At 36.6% G+C, this 25,573-nt stretch overlaps 2 protein-coding genes and 1 long non-coding RNA gene across 3 annotated transcripts; 1 reads left to right on the plus strand and 2 right to left on the minus strand.

The window, feature by feature from the left end:
* Positions 1–2,426: 2,426 nt before the first annotated feature.
* LOC133872648 (uncharacterized) lies at positions 2,427–3,129 on the minus strand. Its single transcript, XR_009901063.1, has 2 exons — positions 3,040–3,129; positions 2,427–2,808 (listed from the first exon to the last, which is right to left on the minus strand). It is a non-coding gene; the product is annotated as an uncharacterized LOC133872648 (long non-coding RNA).
* Positions 3,130–4,901: 1,772 nt separating this feature from the next.
* LOC133871505 (uncharacterized) lies at positions 4,902–10,754 on the minus strand. The gene is made up of 5 exons (XM_062308946.1): positions 10,575–10,754; positions 10,142–10,330; positions 9,685–9,918; positions 6,286–8,799; positions 4,902–5,827 (listed from the first exon to the last, which is right to left on the minus strand). Exons 1-5 carry the CDS (start codon positions 10,609–10,611, stop codon positions 5,154–5,156), a joined length of 3,648 nt encoding a protein of 1,215 aa, XP_062164930.1. The 5' UTR covers positions 10,612–10,754; the 3' UTR covers positions 4,902–5,153.
* A 6,973-nt stretch (positions 10,755–17,727) lies between these two features.
* Positions 17,728–23,718, plus strand: LOC133871518 (protein TIC 22-like, chloroplastic). The gene is made up of 4 exons (XM_062308958.1): positions 17,728–18,392; positions 18,515–18,589; positions 20,080–20,136; positions 23,650–23,718. The coding sequence occupies exons 1-4, from the start codon at positions 17,862–17,864 to the stop codon at positions 23,716–23,718; spliced, it is 732 nt and encodes a 243-aa protein (XP_062164942.1). The 5' UTR covers positions 17,728–17,861.
* Positions 23,719–25,573: the final 1,855 nt, after the last annotated feature.

The raw sequence follows: 25,573 nt of genomic DNA on the forward strand, positions 1-25,573 counted from the left end.
GGAAATTGGAATGCCTTTCTGCGTTTTTTTGAAATTCATATAGTAAGTGCTGATTAATTGATCTTAATTCAATCTTTTCTCCAGAGGTGAAGGACTAAAGATCACAGCAAATACTTGATTGATCGGCATCTCACATGAACATAACATGAACATAGAGTGGTTTCGGTTTTCAAGGACGTATCTAACGTTTTGGACCAATCTACGTGTCACCCATTTCATAGGTTTCCATGTTGTTTCTTATGGGTTCTTTTGTTTTTTCTCCCTTTTTCAAAGGACTTTGGACTTCTTCTTCTGCAAAGTTGCAGTGGTCTCTACCAAAAGATAATGAACAAACTTCATATCAATTTCAAGGTAAATTTAGATTATTAAATCACATTTTCTATTTATGCCTCTATAAGAGCGTCTCTAACAATGAAAATTATAATAGCCATTGAAAAAGTATAACTTTTTACTTTAACTACTGTTTTTCTCATATTCTCTCCAACAGATTCACTATTCAACTCCCTACTTGCATTTAAATATTATTTTCTATTCTTTTTTTATTTTATTTTTTATTCTCCTCCTTTTCCCTTCTTTCTCGGTTTCTAGCTTCATACACTTCTTCCCCCCTCCCCCTTTCTTCTTTCTGTCCAATCACTCTTTCTTGTTCTTTCTTTTTCTTTTCGTTTGAAACACACCGAGGGAGAGATCGAGGGATTTAGGGAGAGGCCCATGAGAGGAGAGCCAGAGATGGAGAGACCCGAGAGACCGAGACTGATCCGAGAGATAACCCGCTGAACCATACCACACAATCAACCTTCTTTCTTTGCTTTCATTTTCTTTTTACTAGTACTTGTGCCCCATTGAAACGATAAGACCTTTCAAAACTGCTTTCCTTCTCTCTCTCTCTCTCTTAAAGCAACCACCAGCAAATGATTAAGCAACTAAACTGAAAATCTCCCTTTTACCCTCAAGATTTGTAAGAAAATAAATATAAAACAGGAAATTAAATGCTCGTGAGGTGAGTCGCTTTTCTTGAGAATCTAAGAAGTTATTTGCCCTCGACTCCACCAATTCATCAGAATTGGTATGCACATGATCGTATACAATGGAGTTCAGAAAAACTTTTGTAATTTGGTTACAGTTTTACACAAAACAAAACTAGAACACTCTTAATGTTTCTATTATTGCAAGAGAGAGATGGACTCCAATTTTAAAGTTACAGAAAGTTTTTAAAAAGAGAAGAAGAAAGAGTTTTATGTGTCATTACAATCTAACTATCAGAGATTAACAGAAACTTAATTTTCGTTGTTAGATTAAATTTATAAACAAAGGTTATTTAATTATAACCGTTAGATCAAATTTAATTTGATTTTATAGTTGACTTTACTAGTGGTTAAGTAAATCAAACCGTTGGATTTACCTTAGAAGGATCCTATGATTTAGATCAAATAACCAGATCGTATAATCTTCATCGTCCAAAAATCAACGATCATGATCTGATCGTTACTAGCTCCAAGTGCGCCATCAAGGTGCCACTAGCGCCCAACAACCTACTGTCGCGCAGATGCACATGCACACGAACGTATGCTCGTCCCCATACTAAACGCACACACACAAGTGCATAATACTCAAACATTGCTTGTTTTAATGCAATAGCTTAGTGTGAGTTTAATCTTATAAATGTCAACTTTAATTTCTCTTTTTCTTATATGAGTCTCTCTTCTTCTTAAGCTCTTTAAAAAGCTTCGAGTTAAAACATTTTCAAACCACAAACTATATACATATGCACATACTAATTTTGAAAATTGTGTTAACAAGATTTTACGTAGTAAGAAAGATTCATTTGAGTGCTAAAAAAAAGAGGAAAAAAGTTTCTTTTGAGATACCAATTGCAACATTTTAAGTTTGATGTGCCTCACCATTTGAAAAATGTCTATTATTTATGCATTATCCTAAGAATGAGTTAAAAAAAAAAAAAAAATAAAAAAAAATAAAAAAAAAAATCTAATGATTACTATTTGAATGATAGATTGGTTCGTCTTACATTAACTACTCCGATTTTAACAACTATTACAGAGCGAGCATTTTCGAATATATGAACATTATTAAAACCAGATTTCACAAGAAGTTAGAAGATTACTTTCTTGCTAATTATTTAGTTATTTACAGTGAAAAAAAAAAAAGAAGAAGAAGAAGAAGAAGAAAAAGAAAGAAAGAATCAAGAGAACGTTTTGAAGTTTGTAAGGGTACGGTAATTGAAAAGGAAGTGATAGTTAATTTGAGAGCATAAGATATAATTTATCATTTTTCAGTTTATATATATGATAGAATAAAGTTTTCTGATATTCTTTGTATAGATAGTCTCCATTCCCATTCATACTAGCAACATTTGGCAATTCCACAAGCATAAAATATTCTCACACCCATACATAAAATATGACATTCTTTGATACTAACATATGCATGTATACTTACGATATTTGAAAGAATACATAATCGAATAGAAAAATAAAGACAATAGTGAAATAATAAAATGGATACAATGAATTTACGTGATTCGGTTTATGATCTACGTCCACAAAATAATTAAAACCCAGATGCCTATATTTTGCTATTGTTCATTTTAATGAGTTTATAATACAAAATACTTTATTTATAAGGTTGGTGGACATTTTTCATAATAGCAATAGCATTTGCTTGACCAACGCCCGCGACATTCTCCACCTCCCGCTTGCTCCCAATCCTTACATTTGCTGTCGCAGTGGGCTGATACTTCACATCTCCCAAGCCATGTTTTGCTCAGAAAACTGCAACTCTTCCCCGTTGCTAATCTCAAAAACATGTTAAAAAAATACAAAAAATAACATAAAAATAATAATAAGTAGAATGGTCCTTGAATATAACGTGCTTAATTGGCATGAATAAGATCAACTCATGATCTGTGATTGAATATGTATATATAAAAGAGGTATAAGAGAAGTATAATAGTATTTATATATATATATATATATATATATATATATATATATATATATATATATATACAAAGCTACTAACCCATGTCGATATTAAGGATGAAGATAATGAAAATGGCAAACAAATAAACCTTCACACGAGATTTAGCCATGCTTGTCCTCACTGACCTCTGCAGAATTAGAATGGCAATTATAAGTATTTATAGCATCTTACTTTCTTTGAATTAAGTATTAATGGGAGAAAAGGCGGCCCCCCAAGATAATTAGAAATCTATATAGTATACACAGTGAGCTTAATGGCCTTTCTAAGAGACACAAGAGCACCTTTCTTTCACCCATTCCCGCTCACACAACCAATCCTTCTTTCTTTGCTTTCATTTTCTTTTTATTACTTGTGCCACATTGAAACCTTTGAAAACTGCTTTCCTTTATCTTCTTCTTTTTTCCCCTTTTATTTTAAGCAACCAGCAAATAATTAAGCAATAAAAAAAAAAAAAAAAATCTCCCTTTTACCCTCAAGATTTTACATGGCAAGAAAGATTCATTTGAGTGCTAAAAAAAATATATATATATGTTTGTTTTAGATACCATGGTGCGAATCGCAATTTTTTTAATAGGTTGAGATGGATATTGCTTCAAATAAAAGTTTGAAACGACATTACAAATTGTTTGATAGATCGATGGGGATATAAGTACTTTGTCCTTCAAAAAATAGGGAAGCAAGGGCAATGTCACCCCTACCATAACAGATCGAGGTGGCCACGTAGCCATTACGTTCACAATAGAGGGATAGCCAAACGACATCCTCTTCTAAATAGAGGAGTACGGTAGCCGTACCACCCATCTGTTTAGAGGATGGCGACACAGTCACCCCCTCTCACAACAAAGGGGATGGTCGCGCGACCACTCTCTATCATAGTAGTAGTAGCATTTGCTTGACACAGCTACACCCATCTGTTATGGTAGAGAGTGGTCGCGTAGCCATCCCCTCCCATAATAGATAAGGGTGGCTTGCAACCACTCTTTCCTGCAACAGAGGGGCCATCCCTATCTACCACTCATTTCATTAGTTTTTTCTGTTTTTCTAAAACAATGCAGTTTTACATTGAGTATAAATGGTAAATTTAAAACAACACAAACGCACATACTAGTCAAATGACGTTTCTATCCAAAATAACGGTTAAATGTGATTCAAGGGGACAAGTCTGAAGTCAGGACGTTTTGATAGTTTCTTGGTCCGAACTATGTACAATAAGTTGTAGTTTTAAGGTACAAGTGCAAATAAGGTGATAGTTTGAGAAATAAAATGTCATTTACCCAAAAAAATAAACAAATAATCGGGATGGTAACACACACTGAACCTTATATAGTACGTAGTAATTAATATTTTTTTGTTAACAAGTTTTTTGAAACATTTTTAGCGCCTGATTAACCCGACATATATGTAGGTAGAAAAATACATACATATATAGCACTCCTAGTATTTTTTAGAATTTTTTTTTGTTTATTATTATTTTTTTAAAGTCAGATAATAAGTAATTGAAAGTGAACACTAAAGAATAAAAGTATAGCACTCCTAATATTTTTGGGGGCTACTGTTTTAACTAAGTATATAAAAGATGTAATTTCTCGTACCTCCTTTACCGAAATAACTAAATAAATAGAAGTAATTTCGTGTACCGAGAATATCGACTTGTCTGTCTATGCTTTTGAGTCACAAAGTTGTTAAATGTGAGGATTTGAAGTGGTAAGAGCAGGACAATTTCTTGATTTGAAAAATGTTCTCTTCAGTTCACAAATAAAAATAAGTAAACAGGACAACACAAAAAAATTTAAAAAAAAAAAAAAAAAAAAGTTGTGGGTCTTTAAGGTTCTGTGAGAAGGATCAGAAATTCACAATCATAAGCGACATGGTAAGTAAAACATGTTGCAGCAGAACCACCCAAAAAAAGGGCTCTCGGTAAACAAGAACCGTAACACACAAGAACAAAAGTCCGAAGACAAACAGTTGTGTATAACGCTGACAGAATGAATATGTAATACAGGTACCTTAAAATCTACGCAAAGTACAAATTAAAGCTACTATCAAACAGACTAGTTTCCAATGACCAAAAGTTCACCGACACAACTTTACCATTGAGAAGTTGAGTGGGATGTGATCCCCATTATATACTCTCACTACATTGAATATATCCTCTAATTTATAGATGTGCAGCAGACAAATTGTACCCAATATGGTCTCCCCTTGACTTTCCTCTTTTCTCTCTTAATTTCTGAAGGGTATCTAGCTGGGGAGTTCCATTCTCTTTTTGTCTCTGTCTTAGCAGCCTGAGATGTAGGCGATTTGGTATCTAAAATGGAGTTTACTGTTGTGGCAATGGCACCATTATCTTTTGCCACTGTTTCATCTTTCTGAATTGCAGGAGCTGGAGTTTCTTTTGGTTTCTTTGACTTTGCTTTGCTTTCAAGGGAAGCCTCACCCAAAAGGCTTTTTAAAGGAGTGTGTTGCTTTCCGGTACTCCAGTTTGTTACCTTGGCAATAATCTCTTCGTTCTTCTTTCTCCCCTGTGATTCATTCACAACATTAGTAAGAGAAGGAAACCACCCCGCCTGCAAAGATGAGGACTGCTGTTGCGGATTCTGTCCTGTTTGAATTTCGGAAGCACCCGTCTTTTGGTCACTCCCATCTTTTGATTCAACTAATGTCATGAAAGATGGTGCCTCAAACATATTGTCAGAATGCTGTCCCCCAGGTGCTGCTTTGGGCTTCTGCAAGTGGGATTTTTCTGCTTCTGTCAATGCTAGGGAATCAGATGATGGAAAAGCTTCAGCTTCACTAACTCCTGGTGCATCTGATTGGATAGAAAGCACTGTTCCATGCATAAAAGACAAGCATATAGACTGAATTAATGAAAGACGATTCTCATTTACCACAAAAAAAAAAAAAATAAATAAAAGGAAACCATAGTTATCAAATTAAGGTATTTATGCATAGATAATTAGAAGCATCAAGGAAAGAGGAGAAATGTTCTCAAACAAGCCAAATAGACATGTTCTCAAACAAGCTAAATAGACGTGTTCCAAATGTTTGAAATTATCAGTTTGATTTATTAATAATCAAAGAAAAAATAATAGTAAAAGTGATTATGTACCATCCAATCAGATGAGAACGTTTGATTTTTTAACAAATTGTGGTTACATAAATTAAATGGCATAGTAGAGAAGGGTAGCAAACAAAATGTTACATCGATATGCCAAATCAAAGAAAATTCTGACTTACAAAGAGTTCCTACCAGCCTGAATCTCATAGAGAGAATAACAAATGTACCTGAAACAGACCCCCAGTTGCCTTCCAAACTATCAGTTTGGCTAAACGAGTCAACTGCAACATCAACTGCAGATGCAGCACTCTGTTGCTTAACAAAGTTACTATCACCTTCCAAAGACTCCGAAGTGATTACAGAAGCACCCCCACCAAACTCTCTAGCATGGTTATCTTCAACAGCATCAGAACTTTGAACAGAAGGTTCGGTCTCTAAAGGAGAGATATGTGATTCTTTTATCATTTGGTCTTCCAAAGTCTTCTGCAATGAATTGACCTCTCCACCATGATATGACTCATTAGCAGCACTGACTCCAAGAGATTCTACTTCCACTTTATCATTGCCACTGAATTCATCTTCTTTTATGCCAGCATCTGAAAAACTATTGTTGCCAACTATGCTTGAATATGAAACCTCATCCAAATGCAAGCATTCATGTTCTGGTAACTTCTTCACAGACCCATCAACTATGTCATCTGCAACAGTTTGCGATTCATGAAAATTGCTAGTGGATTCAAAAGTCAGTTTTGACTTCATTGAAAGTTCATCCTCTTTAGGTCCTTCCCGGGTTTCAATTCCGCCTATATCACACTTTTCAATTTTTCCCTTTTCATGAACACCAGCTTCATCACCTTGAGGTAAGTCCAATGTTGGATCAACTAAGGATTCAGAGAGAATACCAGCCGATTTAGAATTTGATGTTGAGATCTTGGTATAATCTTTCTCTGTAGCACCTATTCCATTGTTATCTCCAATAGCATCAAATCCTTCAGTCCAAGCTTCCTCACGGTTACCAGCATCATCCACGCCAAGTAGGTTTGTTGCTTGGTTGATTCCAGCATCAGATGAGAACTTTGTAGTATTTTCTGGAAAATTCACCTGTATTTCATTATTGCGAATATTATTGATCTCTTGCTCTTCATGAGTCCGGACCATGTGATTTTCATCAATGTCTTGGGCCACAACTTCCACAGAGGCTCCTATTTCATCAGTTGTGACCTTGATCGGAGACGAATCAGTTTCCTCCTCAACAAGCACTTCATTAACCACATCCTTGCTTCTCCCACCTTCTCGTTCACCACTGTCCTCCAGAATATCTGAAGAAGGCCTCTCAGTTCCTTCACTCAATTGCCTTGACTGGAAAGTGGAAGAATTCACAGAGGCTCCTATTTCATCAATTGTGACCTTGATCGGAGACACATCAGCTTCCTCCTCAACAAGCACTTCATTAACTACAGTCTTGCTTCTCCCACCTTCTCGTTCACCACTGTCCTCCAGAATATCTGAAGAAGGCCTCTCAGTTCCTTCACTCAATTGCCTTGACTGGAAAGTGGAAGAATTCACAGAGGCTCCTATTTCATCAATTGTGACCTTGATCGGAGACACATCAGCTTCCTCCTCAACAAGCACTTCATTAACTACAGTCTTGCTTCTCCCACCTTCTCGTTCACCACTGTCGTCCAGAATATCTGAAGAAGGCCTCTCAGTTCCTTCACTCAATTGTCTTGACTGGAAAGTGGAAGAATTCTCCTCAGAAGCAGAATCTTCAGCACCATCTTCTTTATCTGCAATTTTTGCACATGAATCTAGGATTGCATATTCCTGCAGCCTAACACCTTTATTTTCTTTTAAATCTTCAACGATGTTCTCAGGAGGGTCTATTATTGATGTATCATCAAGCACAGAGAGAATATTTACATTTTCATTTCCTTCTTCCTTTCTGTTGCAACCCTCAATTATATTACCAGAATTGGCATAGGGAATTCCTTCTGCAGCACCCCCCATAACTTGAGAAGCATCAATAGCAGCATTCACTTGATTAGCAGAATCACCAGGCACAGAGAGGACATCTATATTGTCATTCCCTTCCTCCTTGATGTTGCCACCATCAATTAAAAATCCAGAACTGGCATGGTTTACTTCTTGTGGAGCATCCACCTTGACTTGAGAATTACCAATAGAAGCACTCACATGATCAGAAGAATCAACTTCAGGGGCAAGATCATTTTGGCTCATCTTAGAACTGGAACCGTCATCATGCTCTTCCTCTGACTCAACAGCTATATCAGCTGGCACAGGATCTGGAGCTTTTCCAACTGTTTCTTCCAACTTTGACACTGTCTCAAATGATTCGCCAGCAAATCTACTGGGTGAGACCATAGAGTCTGTTACATTTCTATCTAAATTAGTTTCTCCAGTTCCCTTCGTATCAGTCTCCTGTGCAACATATGCCAAAGACCATTTGGTAACATCCTCACTAGCATTGGTCTTCTCATTTTCTTGTAACGCATCTGTCGGACTTTCAGGCTTTATAGCATTTGAGTCACTGGGTGGACCTTTCCTATCATGACTGCATACAACTGATTCTTCAGTTATACAGTCTGAAATAGAACTTGTCATTGAACTGATAGTAGAGCTTGACTGTGGTGTACTCCCCAACTGATTTGTTGTACTTTCAGGAACTTCAGGATTTCCCATTTGGCTGCTATCCATTGAAATATTTGGTGGTTGAATAATATCTGCACATTTATATAGAAATAATTACTTTAAAAACCAAGTTATAGGGAGGAAAAGGAACTTGTTAATTTAACGTCACATATTACATCCCAAAAAACATGCCTGATACAAGATTTAATGAAGACCCTTCTTGGAAGAACAAAAAATAAAAGTGTTTTGATGGTTGCACTGGAATATCTCTCAGGTGTCAAGAACAAAACTATATGCATTCAAGATACAGAAATGGACAAAAATAAATGCAGAGATTAAAAAAAAATCACTAAATGTAGTAAAAAAAACTATATATTTGGTAGACGTAAACTTTACCTAGTAGGTCTAACTAAGGTTGACCATCATCTAAGTGGGATTCAGATCCTATACAAAAACATACTTAAAAATGTGGAAAATTATCTTATTGTGGCACTGAGATCCCCTATAAATGATTATTCCAAAATTTATCACTGTTTATGAAAACTTAGTATCATAGCATAAGGCAGAAAACGTTTTCCTTCTTACTAGTTCTGTAAGACTCCGCTTCCTTAATATTTTAAAATTGTGCTCCACTATGAAGAGGGCATATGATTACGATAACACTCCAGTCACCATTTGAGAAAATAGTGATTTTCCCAATCCAAGCAGGTCAACATGATAACAAAGATTTTTCCTTATGTAAAAACGAGGAAGAAAAAAAGACCAAAGACTCTAGAGATTGTGTACTTTTTAAAATTCACCAAAGCATTATTCTATTGCAGATCATATTTTTATATGATGGAGGTAGATATTATCAAGCATAGCCTTCTAACCATAATTGAATGTCTCAACTACTCCAGCATATATTGCTGAACCTTTATTTGTGATGTACAAAAACAGCTAATATCAATAAATATTGAGGTCCACCACAAGCTTACCAGCTATGCCACCATCCTCAAATGATTGGCTGACGTTCGGATCGTCGTTGGCACCCTTGTCCACATTAGTTGCTGATTCTCGAACATCCTCAAATCGTTCTTCAATTCCTGAACCACTACTATCTAAAAATTCTGTAGCAGCATCCGAATATAGTTCATCTTCTGATCTATTTGATCTTTCCCCAATTCCACCACTACCCTTCCCACTGTTACTTGTCTCCAATACTTTAGGACCTTTAAACACCCAAATTCACCGACAATGACACATTAAATTCAATATATATAGCGTTCTATTTTAATATTAGAAAACCAACGAAAAGAAATATATTGTTCTTTCTTTAAGATTCAAATGCCAATAATTTTTTTTCCTTATATTTTGTCAGTAACTAAACAGAGCACACAAAACAGAAAGAGAAGGTGTACATATTTATATCCATATAAAAGCAGGAGTTCTCACTAGGGAGTTTGTGATCTTCATCAGAGAGGCGCTCATCATCAGAAACAGTCTCCTCTGAGTCAACCAGAGTGTAGCCTTCAACAGTTCCGCAAATCCTCTTGTGCGCTCGTCTGTGTCTGGCGCTGGGGTGCGGGTTTGGGAAGGGCCAACCACATTTGCGACAGACATAGACTCCATGGCCCTCATTCCCTGCACCATCAAGAAAAACAAAACCCCAAAACTTCTTTCACAAACAAAAAATCAGGAGAAAAAAGCACAAAATTCCAAAAACAACTTCCACAAAAAAGACTTGGAAAGAAAACCCATCAAAATTTCCATACCAAACCAAGAACCAGAAACCCAACAAAGAAAAGATCCAAGATTTATCTACATACATAAGAGGAAAAAAAAAACACACACTCATACAAATGATACAAGAAGAATCAAACAAAACCTGGTGTGTGAAGATTGCTCTGATCTTGGTGATCCATCTCCTTGGAATGATGTGAAGCAACACTTACAGTTCACAGAGAGAGAGAGAGAGAGAAGTAGAGCAGACCAAGAGGAGAGGGTTTAGAGAAGAGAAGAGAAACCAGAAAGCACTGCACTTGACACTTACGGGTAAGTCTTTTCTATGTGGGCCATTGACTGGTACGTACGGTGAGAGACAGCGATGCCTATGGATTTTAATTAAAACTAATACCAGAAAAGGCTGTTAAATAACAATAATTCAAAAGCGCTTTACGTAGTTGTACTTTTGGGGGTTGCCCAGTGGGCAGATGCATCTTTTTAGTACAACTACTATGCAAGTGTTGTTGACTGCAATTTTTGGCTCCGTTGCATCTGAAGTAACCTGCATAACACGTGTTTTGGCCCCCAATGACTCTTATATCATACGTAACGCTTCAGCCTGCTTTTAGGGCATCTCAATTCTCACCCTTTTTTTCGCTTTCTAGAACAACAATGACTTTGACGTCTTTGCCTGTGAGTCTGTGACATAACTTTTCCCACAGCGAAATATATAAGAGTGCTAGATCCACCAGGTCAAACCGTATTACTCTTATGAAAGAGACTTTGACGCTCTTTATCCAATCATATATTGCTGTGATTTATGTACGTCCCCGATGAATACTATAATCGGTGCAATTAGTTATATTTTATATTTCCCGATAATACAATACACTTTTACTTTTCTTTTTCTTTTTCTTTTTTCTTTTTTTTCCAAGTAAATTTCAAAAGAATTGATATGTTAGGTGAGATACTTTTCCTCTTAATTTGTCTTTTTCTTCTTTCTTTAATTACGTTTCAAATTCAAAGATAAGTGGTTACATTTTAAAAGTAGGAAATTTATACTTGTTTAATAGTTTCTTTCAGCGTGTTTAGAAAAATAAGTAGAAATACTAAATAATAATAAAATAACTATAAGACTTGTCTTTAAATATATAAAATTATAAATATATAATACGAACAAATATTTGCTTGCGTTGATACTTGTGCTGTCTTTGACCCTCTAGACTCTTGGCTGTTTTTAAGAAGGAAAAGAAACAGTTGCCTCTAATTGTCGATTGCAATCAACAATTGTAATCGCTTCGCCTCAGACAATTAGTGGTTGTTGGAATTTATAATTGTACTATATAATCATCATTTAGAAATAGACGTTTTTTTTTAATGTTTTGGGCCACCCTTGAACCTCTTTTTAAGACTTATTTTAAATGATTTTTGACCTTTATAAATAATTAGAATGCTTTAAAATATAATAAAGCTCAATAATATTATTATTTGTTTTTTAGGAATAAAAATCAATTTCATTAAATTCGAAACGAAAATTTTATATCAAACGCACTAAAATGACGTCATTTTATATATTATTATTATTATATATAAGGGTATGCGATTAGCGATTATTAACTGCATCCGCTTACTCTTAAAACCGCCTACAAAAATGGTTATGTCCTTATACGATTAGTGGGTAGCAATTATTGGGTGGTCAATAACTGTCTGCTTGTACATCTCTAATTAGAGAGGAGGGCAATGCCCATTGATAATATTTATATATATTGATAGTTTATATATATATTTGGGCAAAAAATTAAGTTTGGCCTCATTCATAATTTGACTCTCTAGTGAAAAAAATCTTATTAGTCTCTGTCTAAGCCCAATCGCCCAAATGTTAAGGGTCTGTTTAGATTTGCGATTTTAAAATGTGCGATTTAAAAAAGTGATTTTTGAAAACGCAATTAAGCGTTTGGCAAAATCGCAGTTTGGCCTTTAAAATCGCAGATTAACCTTTTAAAATACTGCATTTTCAAAAAAGCACTCAGTTGCCTGCGATTTGAATAAGCACTTTTCTGCGTTTTCAAATCGCAATTTTTTAAAAACGCAATTTCCAAACGGTTCATTTTCTACAATTTGATTTAAAATCGCATTTTTTTCTCTACGAAATAGCAATTTCAAACGCACCCTAACATGAAATCAATAATTTACAAAATTATTAAATTTAGCAATATGCAGTTAATGCAGTCACAAAGCAGCATCTATGCGTATAATTTCAATAGAATCCTTAACCAGTGCACAATGCACTGTTATTAACATGGTTGCATTTAAATATGATGGGTATATAAAATAAGCCGCCGCCCCTCTCAAAATCTCTCTTCTCTCTCCTGATATCTTTTTTCTTGGTGCAGCCAGTGAGGAGGTTCCATCCTCTCCTCTCTCATTTTCTTTATGTTTTTTCCGGTTTTCTTTATTTTGGTATAAATTCTATCCCTTCTAGGGAGTTTTGTTCCCCCAAGCTAGATTCGGTGGTGGTTGATGTTCTTCTAGTCCTTCCAGGACTATGGAGATTGGTTTTTTTTTTTTTTTAGCTTTTCCTTGTTCTTTTTTTCTGTTAGTTTTTCTGGCAGAAGGCTACATGTGACGTCTGTGTTGGGGAACGGTTTTTCTGGTGTGTCTCCAGCTAGTTTTTATGGCTGTGCTTTTTTTATATCTTCTTTGGTGCCAGATCTGTGTTCTTCGGCTAGGTCCTTCATGACACGCGCCTCTGATTGGTGGTTTCAACGGTCGTCTACTGCAGAGGGAGGTTCCTAGTGAAGGCGCGTGTTTACAAGCGCCAACGTCGGTGACGGTTTTTTCCCGACGCATGTTTCGTTTGGTTTTTGTTTGCATTTTTATTTATTTTTCTGTTCACAGTCTGCCTTTGTAATGCTCAATTGTTACTGGACTATTTGTTGGCATAGTAGCTAGATTAACCATCTTTTTATTTGTTTAGATTGTGCTTAAATGTAAAGAGTGGCTCAAACGTTGTTAATGTAATGTTTGTGTGTTGTTTAGATAGCTATTTTAAGTCAGATTTTTCTGGCTTAGGGTGTAAGGGGACTTGTATCTCTATTCTTTGTAATTTCCTTCGGGCGTTATTCAGTAATATATGGTGACTCATGTTATCTGTTCAAAATAATAATAATATATTTCTCTTTCTCTTCAAGTATAATATTTTTACTCAACTCTTTTCACTTATATTAGAAATTATAAACTTTATCTTGAAAGCATTGTCGTAAATCAATGCTTTATCTTACACCCTTTGATAATATTGTTAGATGTTGGATGAAATGGATGAATCACTATATATGTTTCCTTTTCTTTACCAAGAAATAAGAAGAATATCTTTTCAAAAAGAAAAAAGAAAAAAAAGAAATAAGAAGAATATCAATGAATCGCTAACCATTATTTCACTTCGGAAATGTGGGGTCGCAAAGCGCCGTGATAGGGTATTGGATGAACTATATATACTGAAAATCTGCTCGGTATGGGAATACATCTTTAGAATTGTATTGCTTTGAAGTTTGACTACATATTTTGTCCATATATCCCATTTCCATTATGCAGAGAATGTTATTTATGTGGAGACCGTTCCGACTGGCAGCACAGCTTGTCCGGACAGGAGCTTTAGGGGATGCTTAATTTCCTAATAGAAAAGAGGTGGTTACTTGAGATTTTGATCTTATGTCTTTGTGACACCTTGTTTCTAGACGTTTAAAAATTAAGAGAACTGTTATATATCAATCTCTTTTATAAATCCACCATTAAATTTGTGAGACCTACATGTGGGTCACATATATTAAATGATGGATTTGTCGATCTCTTGTACGGAAATGAATAAAAGATAGAAACCTAACATTTCTCAAAAACTAATTGTATATGTCCATTGAAAACCAAATAGCTCGTCTCTCTTTTCTCCTCCAGCAAGTTCACCTTCTCTTTCTACATCAACGACAATGTGAAGCCTATTGGTGGGTTGGTAAGAAGACTAAGTAAAATGATTGCCCAGTGAAAAGTTGGAGCTGCTACGGTATGAAGCAAGTGGGAGTGCTTGTCTGTGTATATAAGTCTAAATCGTTATAAGGGTTGTTAATGTACTTACAATACTTTGCATGTACTACAAATCTTTATTAGTAAATTGGTTTATTGAGTTTAGCTGTCTCATAATAGTTTTACAATATAATGTGTTATTCAAAAGTTTTCACTTTGTTAACAAAAATAAAAAAAATAAAAAAATTGTGTTGTCGAAGGATTGGTTTATGCTTTCTTAATTAATTTGGTATCTACTTAATACTTATCATTTTGCTGCATAATTGTTGTTTGTTTGCACTGGGGTCTAAATTATGCGTTTCTAGCTAGCGGAGGTATCGTTTAAACCCTTCTTCTTCTTCTTCTTCTTCTTCTTTTTTTTTTAATTTTTTTTTTAATTTTTAATTTTTTATAATCGATGACAACATTCTATCTTGTTTTAGGCAAATTCTCTTGAATGGTGTAGGATGCAGAGGAAATTGGAAGTATATGAGAAAGCATCATTCCAAAAGATAAGTGAGGAGAAAATATCCATCTTCTTTAGCAAAAACACAAGTCTAGAAACAAATGAGCAAATCTTGACTATTGCTGGAGGAGCCTTGCTACACAGGGGATACTCATCCGTCTCCTGTGAGTCTCTTTTTAATAAAAAACATTTTTTTTATTATAAATGGGTGCTGGAGACGGATGAGTGTCCCCCAGCAAGCATTTCCCTTGCTGGAGTGCAATCAACTCAAAGTTACGAGAAATATTTGTGCTTACCAGCTTTGGTCGGGAAATTTCTAATTATGACCTTTAAAAGACAAAAAGTACTATAAAAAGACATAATATGGAGTAGGTTTAATGATTAGAAAGTGAAGTTCCTCTCATGAGTAGGGAATGAGATTCCACTAAAAGTAGTAATTCAAGCCATCCCTACGTACGGTATGCGTGTTTTTCAGCAATCTAAGACTTTGTAGGGGCATAAATTTCATGATGCATAAATTTTGATGAGGACAACAGAAACAAGAGTTAAGGATTTATTGGATGAGTTGGAAGAATATGAGGAGATCTAAGACCATCGGTGGTTTGGATTTTAGGGACTTGGTAATTTTTAACCAAGCCCTTCTTGCTAAGCAAGGCTGGCTCATCATTCAGAATCCGAATTCTTTTGTCTCTAGACTGCTTAGTGCTAAATATCATCCTCAGTCTAGTTTGTTGGACTCTAAGACTGGGACTTGATCTTCTTTTGTTTGGAAGAGTATTTATAATGTTAAGGCTTTGTTGAAAGTTTGAAACAAGGCCTAGTTTTGAGGGTTGGTAATGGATTTTCTATTAACATTTGGGAGGATCGTTGGTTACCCACCCCCGTTACTCATAAAGTTCAATCTCCCCAAAGGCTTGTAGACCAGCTTCACATGGTGGGGGAGCTCATTGACTATAATCGAGGTATCTGGAAGGAAGACATTATTAGAGATAATTTATTTCAGGAAGAGGCTGATGTGATCCTCAATATCCCTCTTAGTCCATGTCTTCCCCCTGATAAATTGATTTGGAATGAATCAAAAGATGGCAAGTTCTCGGTCAGGAGTGCTTACCACTTGGGTCTATGCATTAATGACCTTTCTAAGGGGCAATGTTCTAGGGGATTGGAGAAGTTAATTTGGAAGTTTCTTTGGAGTTTAAAGGTTCCAAATCAGGTAAAGGCCTCTACTTGGCGTGCCTGCCATGACATTCTGCCCACTAAGTCCAATCTTTTGAAGCGTAAAGTGATTGAGGAAGACATTTGTCCTTGCTGTAACTTGGAGATGGAGACTTTAGTTCATGCCATTTGGCTCTGCCTTACGGCCTAGAATGTATGGGGGGGACTCCAAGTCTTGCTTTCAGAAGTGTAGCATGCTTTGTAATTCTTTTAAATCCCTTTTTGAGGAATGTATGTTCAGATTCTCCAAAAAAGATATGGAACTCTTTATTAATATTGCACGTAAGATTTGGCCGAGAAGAAATGCTCTCATTTTTTTAAGGTTCTTTTAAACATCCTTCGGATGTTTGTCCTTAAATCTGCGATGATTTCTTTGTAAGATTACCGTAATAGTTTGTGCCGTGACAACAATAAAGGGCAGGAGCCGGATGTATCTACAGTTCGTCAGTGTCAAGTATGGGTAGCTCCTCCTCAAAGCTTCATTAAAATCAATTGGGATGCGGCTATAAACTCTAGTAGAGGTTGTGTTGGTTTTGGGTCGGTGGCCAGGAGCTGTAATGGTGTTTTTTTGGCTGCCAAATGTATTGTGCACCCTCAGAAAATAGAGGCAAAATTAGTGGAAGCCTTGGTAGCTTTTTGGGTAGTTAGATTTTGCATGGAGATGGAGTTTCGTGAGGTAATCTTTGAGGGAGATGCGGCTCAAGTGATTGATGATATTTGTTCTCCTCTTCCTCATCTTTTTAATTCTGGCCATATCACTGAAAGTATTGCCCATGACATTTATCACTTGACATCTGCCAAATTTATTCACATTAAAAGGGAAGGAAATGCGGTTGCTCATTGTTTAGCAAAATTGGAAGTCCACAAGAATTTATCTTCTTGTTGGATGGTTCAGCCACCGGCTTGTATTATTAATTTATTGGTTAGAGATCGTCTGCATCTCTAGATTCTGTTTGGAATCACCTTTGTATTTCTCCAGTTTTAATGGGAAGTTTATTCTTCTGTTCAAAAAATAGAGTTGAGGATTTATTGGATGAGCTGGTATAACATGGGCTTCTCCAAGTCAGATGGTGGTTTGGGATTTCGAGACTTAGAATGTTTCAAGTATATTGTGGAGAAATCGAGTCACCAATTGGAAGCGGAAGAGGTTGAGCTTATGGCGGCTGTAGCACAAGATTTAGTTTAGAAGAAATTCGATAACCCATGGGGGGATTTCGCCCATCCTTTTCAATTGACAAATGAAAAGCAGATTAGGCGCGAGGATCCTACGGCTCACTCAAGTGTGGAATGTTATTTCATTTGGTTTTGTTAAAGTAAACTAGGATTTTGCTGTGGACAAAGAAAATAAGAGGATGAGGATTGACATAATAGTTAGAGATCATGAAGGTTGTCTCTTGTTAACTATGCGTGGTTCCTTCCTAACCATGTATAACGGATCCTGTTATTTCTGAGGCATTAGCAGCAGTGCATTGTGTAGATGCATTCCTTTGTGTAGTTCCTACTTCCTCCATATTATGGGATTTTCAAACTTCGGGTAGGGTAACACCTAGTGGTGCCATTTTTTTCCCCCCTTTTTTGGCTGACTATGACTTGGCTTTTGCGAGTCAAAACCACCCAAAAGGCCAAAACCCTCTTTTCAATTCAGCCAAAACCCCTCTTCTCTTCACCTTCTTCGTTCGCACTCACTCAATATCCCACCCTTCCTTTCCCGAGAAAATGAACTCCGAAAACTCCAAACTTTTCCCACCATCCAAACAACCCCCACAAGGGCCACAACTCAATCTCCAACGAGCGTTCTCCGACCTCCAAAATCATTGCTCTAACCTCCTCCAACACCTTCCCAACCCCTCTTCCCTCAAAACCCAATTTCAATCTGCCGTCTCCAACTTCCAGAACCATGCAAAACACGCCCTGGACCCCAAAATTTTGGGCTCTTCTTATGGGAAGAACCCGGTCTGGGCTCGGATTGCCGAACCCAATAAGACCCAGCTCACGACGGTTCGCCAATCTGGTGCTGGTGGCGCCCTGTCGGCCGAGGCAATTGAAGAGCGGCTGGCGGGCGTGCCCGTCTACGCGCTAAGCAACGCGGTCGATGAGTTCGTGCTGGTTTCGGGCGTCTCGACCAGGAAATCTCTCGGGTTGTTCTGTTTCAAGAAAGAGGACGCGGAGGCGCTTCTTGAGCAGATTAGGAGCATGGACCCCTCAATGCAAAGTGGGTCCAAGGTGGTGGCTGTTGCTCTGAATAAGGTGGGTGCCTGGGTGGTTGAATTTCTTGGTTTTACTTTGCAAATCAGTGCATTTTTCGGTGTTTAGGAAGAGAATAAAATTGGTGCAGTTGGAGTCTAATGGGATTTTGTTCTTTCTTACAGGTCTTTCAGTTGAAGCTTAATGGGGTGGCCTTCAGGTTGATTCCGGAGTCTTCGCAAGTCCAAAACGCACTTATGGTGAGATATTTAGTGGCATAAAGTTGATTAACCTTGTGCTAATGTGAGAATTGATAAGAAATGCGTTATTTCGATCTAGATAATCGTGGGATGGTTATATAGGTTGCCATTAATCGGATATTATGTGAACCGGGGCTTCAGACCTCAGTATGATAACTCTTCCTAACCTTAAACAAAATAAGTTAGAGTTTCCATGTTTATTTACCTTTAGTGAGAATTCTGAACATATGTATGTCTCAGAGCTTTCATTCTAATCCCCACTTTCATCGGTAGATCATATATGGTATAGATAGAATATAAACCTTTCCTCTTTGCCTCCAACAGAAGTTTTCGTTTCCTGTGAAATTCTTTGGAAACAATTTCTGAGAAAATGCCTGCCAGAAAGGCTTCCATCGGCTTGTGCACGAAATTCAAACATAGGGAAGCTCTCATATGACAGGATATTTAACACTCTTCCTCACACCAACACTTTCATCCTATTGAAAAGTAGGTTAGAGACACAGGAAGAGTAAACTGTATGAAAAGATTGTAGAACTTAGGGTTTGGGAACCCATGATCATGATACTTTTCGATTCAGCTGGCTGTTCATTTTGGATAGTAGGGATTAATCTGATCTTTCATTAATCTAATATACCAGATGATACCGTTAGGTTTTGATTTTAGTTGCGGCTATATTGATTATGTGTTTGCTATTTGTGAGTCAATAACTAGAATCATGAGCAACACAGACAAGCAAAATTTATATTGATCAAGTGGACTATCATTCATAAAGTTAACAGTGGTTAATTGCAACAATCTCTTTGCTTGACCTTAATTAACTTATGATAAAAGAAATTACAAAATTGCTATCTCCATGGTGGAGTTGAGGAGCTACACTCCGACAAACACTCACTTGGTGGTTGGCGCTGCCTTTTCAATGCATGGCATGGAGGAGGTTGTTGCTTTTTTTTTTTGGTGGGGTAGTGTCAGTTATCATCGCGTCATTGATTCTCTCTCTCTCTCTCTCTTCTTATTCTCCCTCCCTCCTCAGCCTCCTTGTTGGAGGAATCAGAGCACTTCATGTATGCCCATTTGGGCGTGCTTCAACTGGGGGACAGTGAACTGAATGTGAAATGAATTTATTGACCTCTGCAGTATTGGCACTAAATCTTAGACACTTTCTCAGCCGAAATATATAAGACCAATTTATGATTTTGTTGAATCTATTTACTATGACCTACTGTTTGAGTATATCTGAAAGATGTGTAATAAAGGATAAATAGAATATTTAAACAGTTAACTTCTTAATAATTTTTGTGTGAATACTTCTCTTAAGAAGAATGTGAGCTTGATAATTATAGAGCTGTTCTCCCAGCCAAAAATATATGTTGTTAGTTCCTATTCTTTTCTGAAAACTTTTTATACAAGAAAATTCTTTGATTTTACCTAACAATCATTACTGTAGTGGTGCTGCAGTATATATTAACAATTATTTCTTCTTCTGTGTGTAGGAGATGGAAAAGGCTGGTATTTCTGGCGATGGCTTCACTGGGGTTCCAGTTTTCCAGGTTCTTTTCTTAGCATGTCCGATCTAACTGATTCACATGCTGCTTAGGTGTTATAATATGTATGTGTTGATTGAGAGAACAAAGAATTTTCAAGACATGTAAAAACTAGTTTAATAATTGAATAAACATATAATAATGTGTAATTATCTTAGAAAAAAATAAATGAATGAAGCATTTCCGACTTTAGACCTTGAATAATGACAATGGCAACAAATCTATTTTAGAAAATGCATGGTTGACGTCTAAGAAACAAGAATACTTCAGAATACTTGTCGTACCCGTAGCCTGTGTAATGGATTTGTTGGGATGCACAGTGTATGTGTGTTTGTGTGTGTGTGTGTGTTTTTTTTTTCTTTTTTCATGTATACAAATATGGTAGGGTATGGCTTGGATGTGGATGGATATATAAATTATTAGAGAGGATACCTCCCATGTCCTTTTTTTCTTCTTTTAACATTCTAGTTACTTGAAAAAGATGAAAGAGGGGGAGGGGGGGAGAGAGAGTTAATTGCAAAACAAGGGGTCTAGTGATTTAGAAAATTAGAGACCTTCAAAATTCCAAACCTGTATAAATATCAAACATAGATCATGGCCCCCTCTTCCCTTCCCCAACAATTCACACCACCACTGCTTTCCACCATCTCCAGATTTCATCATTGTAAGACAGTCAGTGTCATTCCAATTGCTGCACTCTAAACCATACTTCTGCTGCCTCTTCCATGACTGCCTGCCACCCTCACTGCAACTGCTGCACTCTAAACCATGCTTCTGCTACCTCTTCCATGACTGACTTTATGGTGGTCTTCAAGGACATCATTTTCTAATGAAGAAGAAATTAGAAAGGGTAATATTCATTATGACAAAGCAAGTCAGCCAGTTTCTTCAGACTCCTCGTCATCTACATTTGACTGCTGTCCGAAGAATTATACGCTATGTTCGCGGTACTTCTGCCCGTGGCTTATTCTTTCCTGCCAGCAATTCTACTCGCCTTGCCGCTTATAGTGATGCTGATTGGGCTGGTTGTGCGGATACTCGTCGCTCCATCACTGGTTGGTGTGTGTTCTTAGGTGATGCCTTGATCTCCTGGAAAAGTAAGAAGCAAGACAGAGTCTCTAAGTCATCTACGGAATCTGAGTACCGCGCTATGTCTCTTGCTTGCTCAGAAATTATTTGGCTTCGTGGTTTGCTTGCTGAGTTAGATTTTGTGGAGACCGACCCTACACCTCTACATGCCAATAATACCAGTGCTATTCAGATCACGGCCAATCCTGTCTATCATGAGCGCACCAAGCATATTGAAGTGGACTGTCACTCTATCTAGGAAGCCTTTGATGCTAGGATTATCACTCTTCCACATATTTCCACTGATCTCCAAATTGCGGATATTTTCACCAAGGCGCTCACCCGTCATCGACATTGCTTCCTAAGTGGCAAATTGATGCTTGTTGATCACCCTGCATCAATTTGAGGGGGGCTGTCAATGGACAGCTGTCTATTTGAATGGACAAGCTGCAGAAAATCGTTCTGAGAGACTTGAGCCAAGAGAATTGTGCCGAGAGGGACAGACCACCATGCGGTGAAAACTCAAAAACAGAAACCGAGAACCGGAAAAAATCGTAGGAAAAAAAAAACTTAGCAATTTGGCTCTGATACCATGACAAAAATATTATTTGAATGGCTGAATTTAGCCTTGAGTTCTGTCTATTATAAAGACTTTACATGAATGCTATACATGGAAAGAAAATAAAGTCCCGCATAATTCTAGCCCTATACATACAAATCATAATCGGTCAAATATATATGCCAACCATACAAAATGAGAGATGGAGAAATAAGGAAAGAATAAGGAAAGAAATAATGAACAATTATGGACAGCACAGCTGTCCATTGACACATTATATATCTATTTTTTCTTTGATTTTTACCTTGTTAACGTGCATGGTGGAGACATATTCCATGCAAGTCATATTAGAATCTATATATGATACTATTCACTACAAGCTATTGTTGTCATCTTGGATGCATGATTGATTATTAAGGTCTTTTCTGTATCCACCCTGCATGAATTTATTTCCTTTTGAGCTATGTAGTGAGATGTGGCTTGGAGTCAAAAGGAAACTTGCTCTTGGATCATTGTTCTATTTGCCTTCGTTATGGATAAATTGACTGGGGAGCTTACCTGTCCTTTGGACCTGTTGCGTAGAAGTGGATTTGAACCATATCACAATTAACATGGCCATACCATGTGGAACTTGCATGACTTAGAAATATATAGGTTGTAATTTAGTAAAATGGGAGTTGGAATGAAGTGTCAGTAAGGATTGATGACCAACCCATACACAAAAGACCTTGTGTTATCTAAACGAGAGATTCTCTTATAAGTTTAAACCACTTTGGATCACTTCTGACTCTTATGTGAATATTGAGTATTTGTCACTTGAGGAATGCTTTGGGAGAGTTATAACTTCAACAAACATTATGGCATAGAACGCAAGGTTGTATTAAAACATCTACTGGATGAGCTTGTTGAATTGAAATTTTAGAGATTGATGAGCAGTGAGAGTAGATGGAATAAGAATTGCCCAAAAATTGGAGGTGGCACGACTATGGGCCAAATTGAGGGAAGATTGGGTAAGACGGTTTGGTAATGGGTGAGGTAGTTTCACTTATAAGGAGTGGTAGGGTTGAGAACACTACAAGGACCAGAGTAAGCCTGTTATATTTCAATAAAATGTCTTTGAGAAAATTTAGGTTCTTTAGGATTAGGTGTTGTTGGATCGTGTTTATAGTCATCTTAGTCGTTGAGTTTGTGTGAATAGAAGAATATGGTATGTTATAGATTTGCTGGCCCTGATGGTCTTGAAAACTTTTATTTTCCTTTATTTATGTATATATTTTTTTAATGAATAATAGTTTATTAGAAGGAAAAACTCACGTAGACGAAAAGTATACAAGAGACGGAACCACCCTATTGGGGTCGAAAATCTAGAAAATTAACAAGATCTACAAGAATTTTCCTTTATTTTTTCCTAGTACTATCTTGATATGAACTGAAAAAGCTTGAAGAAAAAGAAGAAAATCTGCAGTGTTTGCCATTCACCATGTTAGCTTATCAAAGTTGCAGTGGATAAATGGGATATGTGCATTGTCTATTGTGTTTGCATGTATACACACATAGTCTAGTCTTTGTCTTTCCTATATTATTATAGTTTCTTTTATAAATTTTAGCCAAATGTTCCATTTTTATTCAACATTGATGAACAAATACTGTACATTGGGATCGATAGTTTGGTGAATTGAACATGGAAGTACCACAAATCAAGACATACGATCTGGCTTGTGGTTTGTGGGGTGGGTAGGTGAATCCAACAAGTCTGGTTTTGCCATGACCATGAGTTTTAAGAAATGGCCTTCTCTAGTCATTTTAATATTTACTTTGGTCCCCAGACATGTACATTTGAGCATGATTTTTTATACTACTGTTTTGAACTGTTTTAAGTATTTGGATTTCAGTCACGGAGCTTGATACTAAAGAGCGAAAACAAGAGATATCGCCCGGCTTTTTTCAGAAAGGTTAGTTAGGAAGATAGCTTTTTTGGCATGCGATATTCTGGTTTGGCTTCATATAATGTTATAGTTCTTCTTGTCTTGGTATTCTTGTAGGAGGATTTAGAAAATTCCCTACTAAGGGCTGCTCGCGAGCAGAACCAGTTCAATCCTGCTTACAGACGAGGGGAAATTCAGGTATGGATTTCCATGCATTTTTGTTGGCAAGGTCTCTCGCTCTTTTGACTTATTTCATTTTATCTTGTAGGTTGCTGTTCTGGAGGAGGTTCTTAAGGGGATGAAGGTAAGGAGCCTCTGTATGGAAATTTTACTTGGTCATCATCCGGTCGGTTGGCCGGAAGATGATTTTCGTTTAAGTATTGAAGATTGTATACTTATTTGCCTCTTTTGTTTCCTTGGATTTTCAATTCTCTCCTGTCCTATATTGACTCCTTTTGCAGGAGAGTTCTACTTCGATGTGGGATGACATTGTTTTCATACCTCCCGGTTTCGATGTTTCTACTGATCCCACCCAGAGGCAACTATAAAATGAGTAGGTCATGGCATCTTTAACTAGATCAATCAATTCGGTAGTTATTGGAGAGCTGTCTTTTTATATTTTTGACATTATCTCGTATGGTAGAAATGGATAGACTAATGAAGTTAAGGACTGGGCATGTAATTGTCGAGCAAACAGCTACACGTATATACCATCTCAGCTATGAAATATGCAGTTTTTGTTGATAGTATTGAGTCAAATTTGGCTTCCTTTATTATACATTGGGGAAACTTTACTTTATCCTTCTAAATTGTAGCCGCTTTTGCAATCACTTCTTAAACTTCAAAAATTCTAAATTTAGTCTATCTATCTTTCGGTTTTTGTCAACTTCACTTGTTTGTGAGAATTTTCTAAATCCGGTTAAAATTTTAAAAATATTCTCTCTTTTTTTTTTTTTATATAAAAAATATATAAATATTTTCAAAAATTCAAGCGTGGGTATTTTTGTAAATTCCGTTAAATCCTGACTAGTTCCTAAGTTCTTGCAATTTTTTTTCTTAAAAAAATGTGAGCATTTTAAGAATTTTGACACTTTTTCATTATGATTTAACAGAAAATCCTAATGGAAGTGTGAAATTGAAAGATTGATACACTAAATTGTGGATTTTTAAGTGTAAGAAGGTAATTACAAATGTAATAAAAGTTTAGGAGGGTTAAGTGAAGTTTTCCTTTTCTACATTTTTCTTGTTTTGGAATTAGCTTATTGGTATTACATTCAGAGGAGAGATGAGTTCTACATATTTGCAATGGCTTGGACTTGAAGATTGTTTTTGTTAAAGAGGCATTTGCTAGCCGGTAGATCCGTGTGTTAATGAAAAAGTGTAATTTTTTTCTTTGGTGGAAAAAGTAAGTGTGGATTTCATAGCATATTCAAGCTTTGAAATCTTATGCAAGCTAGTAGGAATATCCACTTTAGAACAAGGAACCATTAGGGGTGAAAAAAGATGAATGAGCAGGTATCGAGAAGATGAATGACATGCGTGATTGCTGGCGTGCGTAATAGTTGATAGTAACGCAAAGTAAAAGCTAGTTGAATGGTGAGAATTGAAGATGTAAATCTAACAGCTAAGGAGTTGTATGGGAATAGGCATCAGATTTGAAATCAGTCAAAATTTCACTGGAATCCTGCTACCCATTACGCTAACGCCATGTAGCCTTATCTTATACCCATCTTATCACCAACTACAACACATCCAGCTATCATCTACTCAATCGCGCATCTTCCCAATACGTAGACTCATAGACAACCTCATTTTATTCCCAATACGTAGACTCGTCTTCTCAAGTTCCCAACGTCTCTTTTGAGACCTTATTCTCCAAAGACCAGCCAGC

Source organism: Alnus glutinosa, chromosome 1, assembly GCF_958979055.1.
Source record: "Alnus glutinosa chromosome 1, dhAlnGlut1.1, whole genome shotgun sequence".
NCBI classification, from domain to species: Eukaryota; Viridiplantae; Streptophyta; class Magnoliopsida; order Fagales; family Betulaceae; genus Alnus; species Alnus glutinosa.

Excerpts from the sequence above, each read along its gene's own strand:
- LOC133871505 (XM_062308946.1), bottom strand. The coding sequence starts at position 10,611 with ATGGATCACCAAGATCAGAGCAATCTTCACACACCAG. Across the intron at positions 9,919-10,141 it reads TGAAGATCACAAACTCCCTA|GTCCTAAAGTATTGGAGACA; the intron begins GTGAGAACTCCT and ends GGGTGTTTAAAG. Across the intron at positions 8,800-9,684 it reads TGAGGATGGTGGCATAGCTG|ATATTATTCAACCACCAAAT; the intron begins GTAAGCTTGTGG and ends ATAAATGTGCAG.
- LOC133871518 (XM_062308958.1), top strand. The coding sequence starts at position 17,862 with ATGAACTCCGAAAACTCCAAACTTTTCCCACCATCCAAACAACCCCCA. Across the intron at positions 18,393-18,514 it reads TGGCTGTTGCTCTGAATAAG|GTCTTTCAGTTGAAGCTTAA; the intron begins GTGGGTGCCTGG and ends TCTTTCTTACAG. Across the intron at positions 18,590-20,079 it reads AAGTCCAAAACGCACTTATG|GAGATGGAAAAGGCTGGTAT; the intron begins GTGAGATATTTA and ends TTCTGTGTGTAG.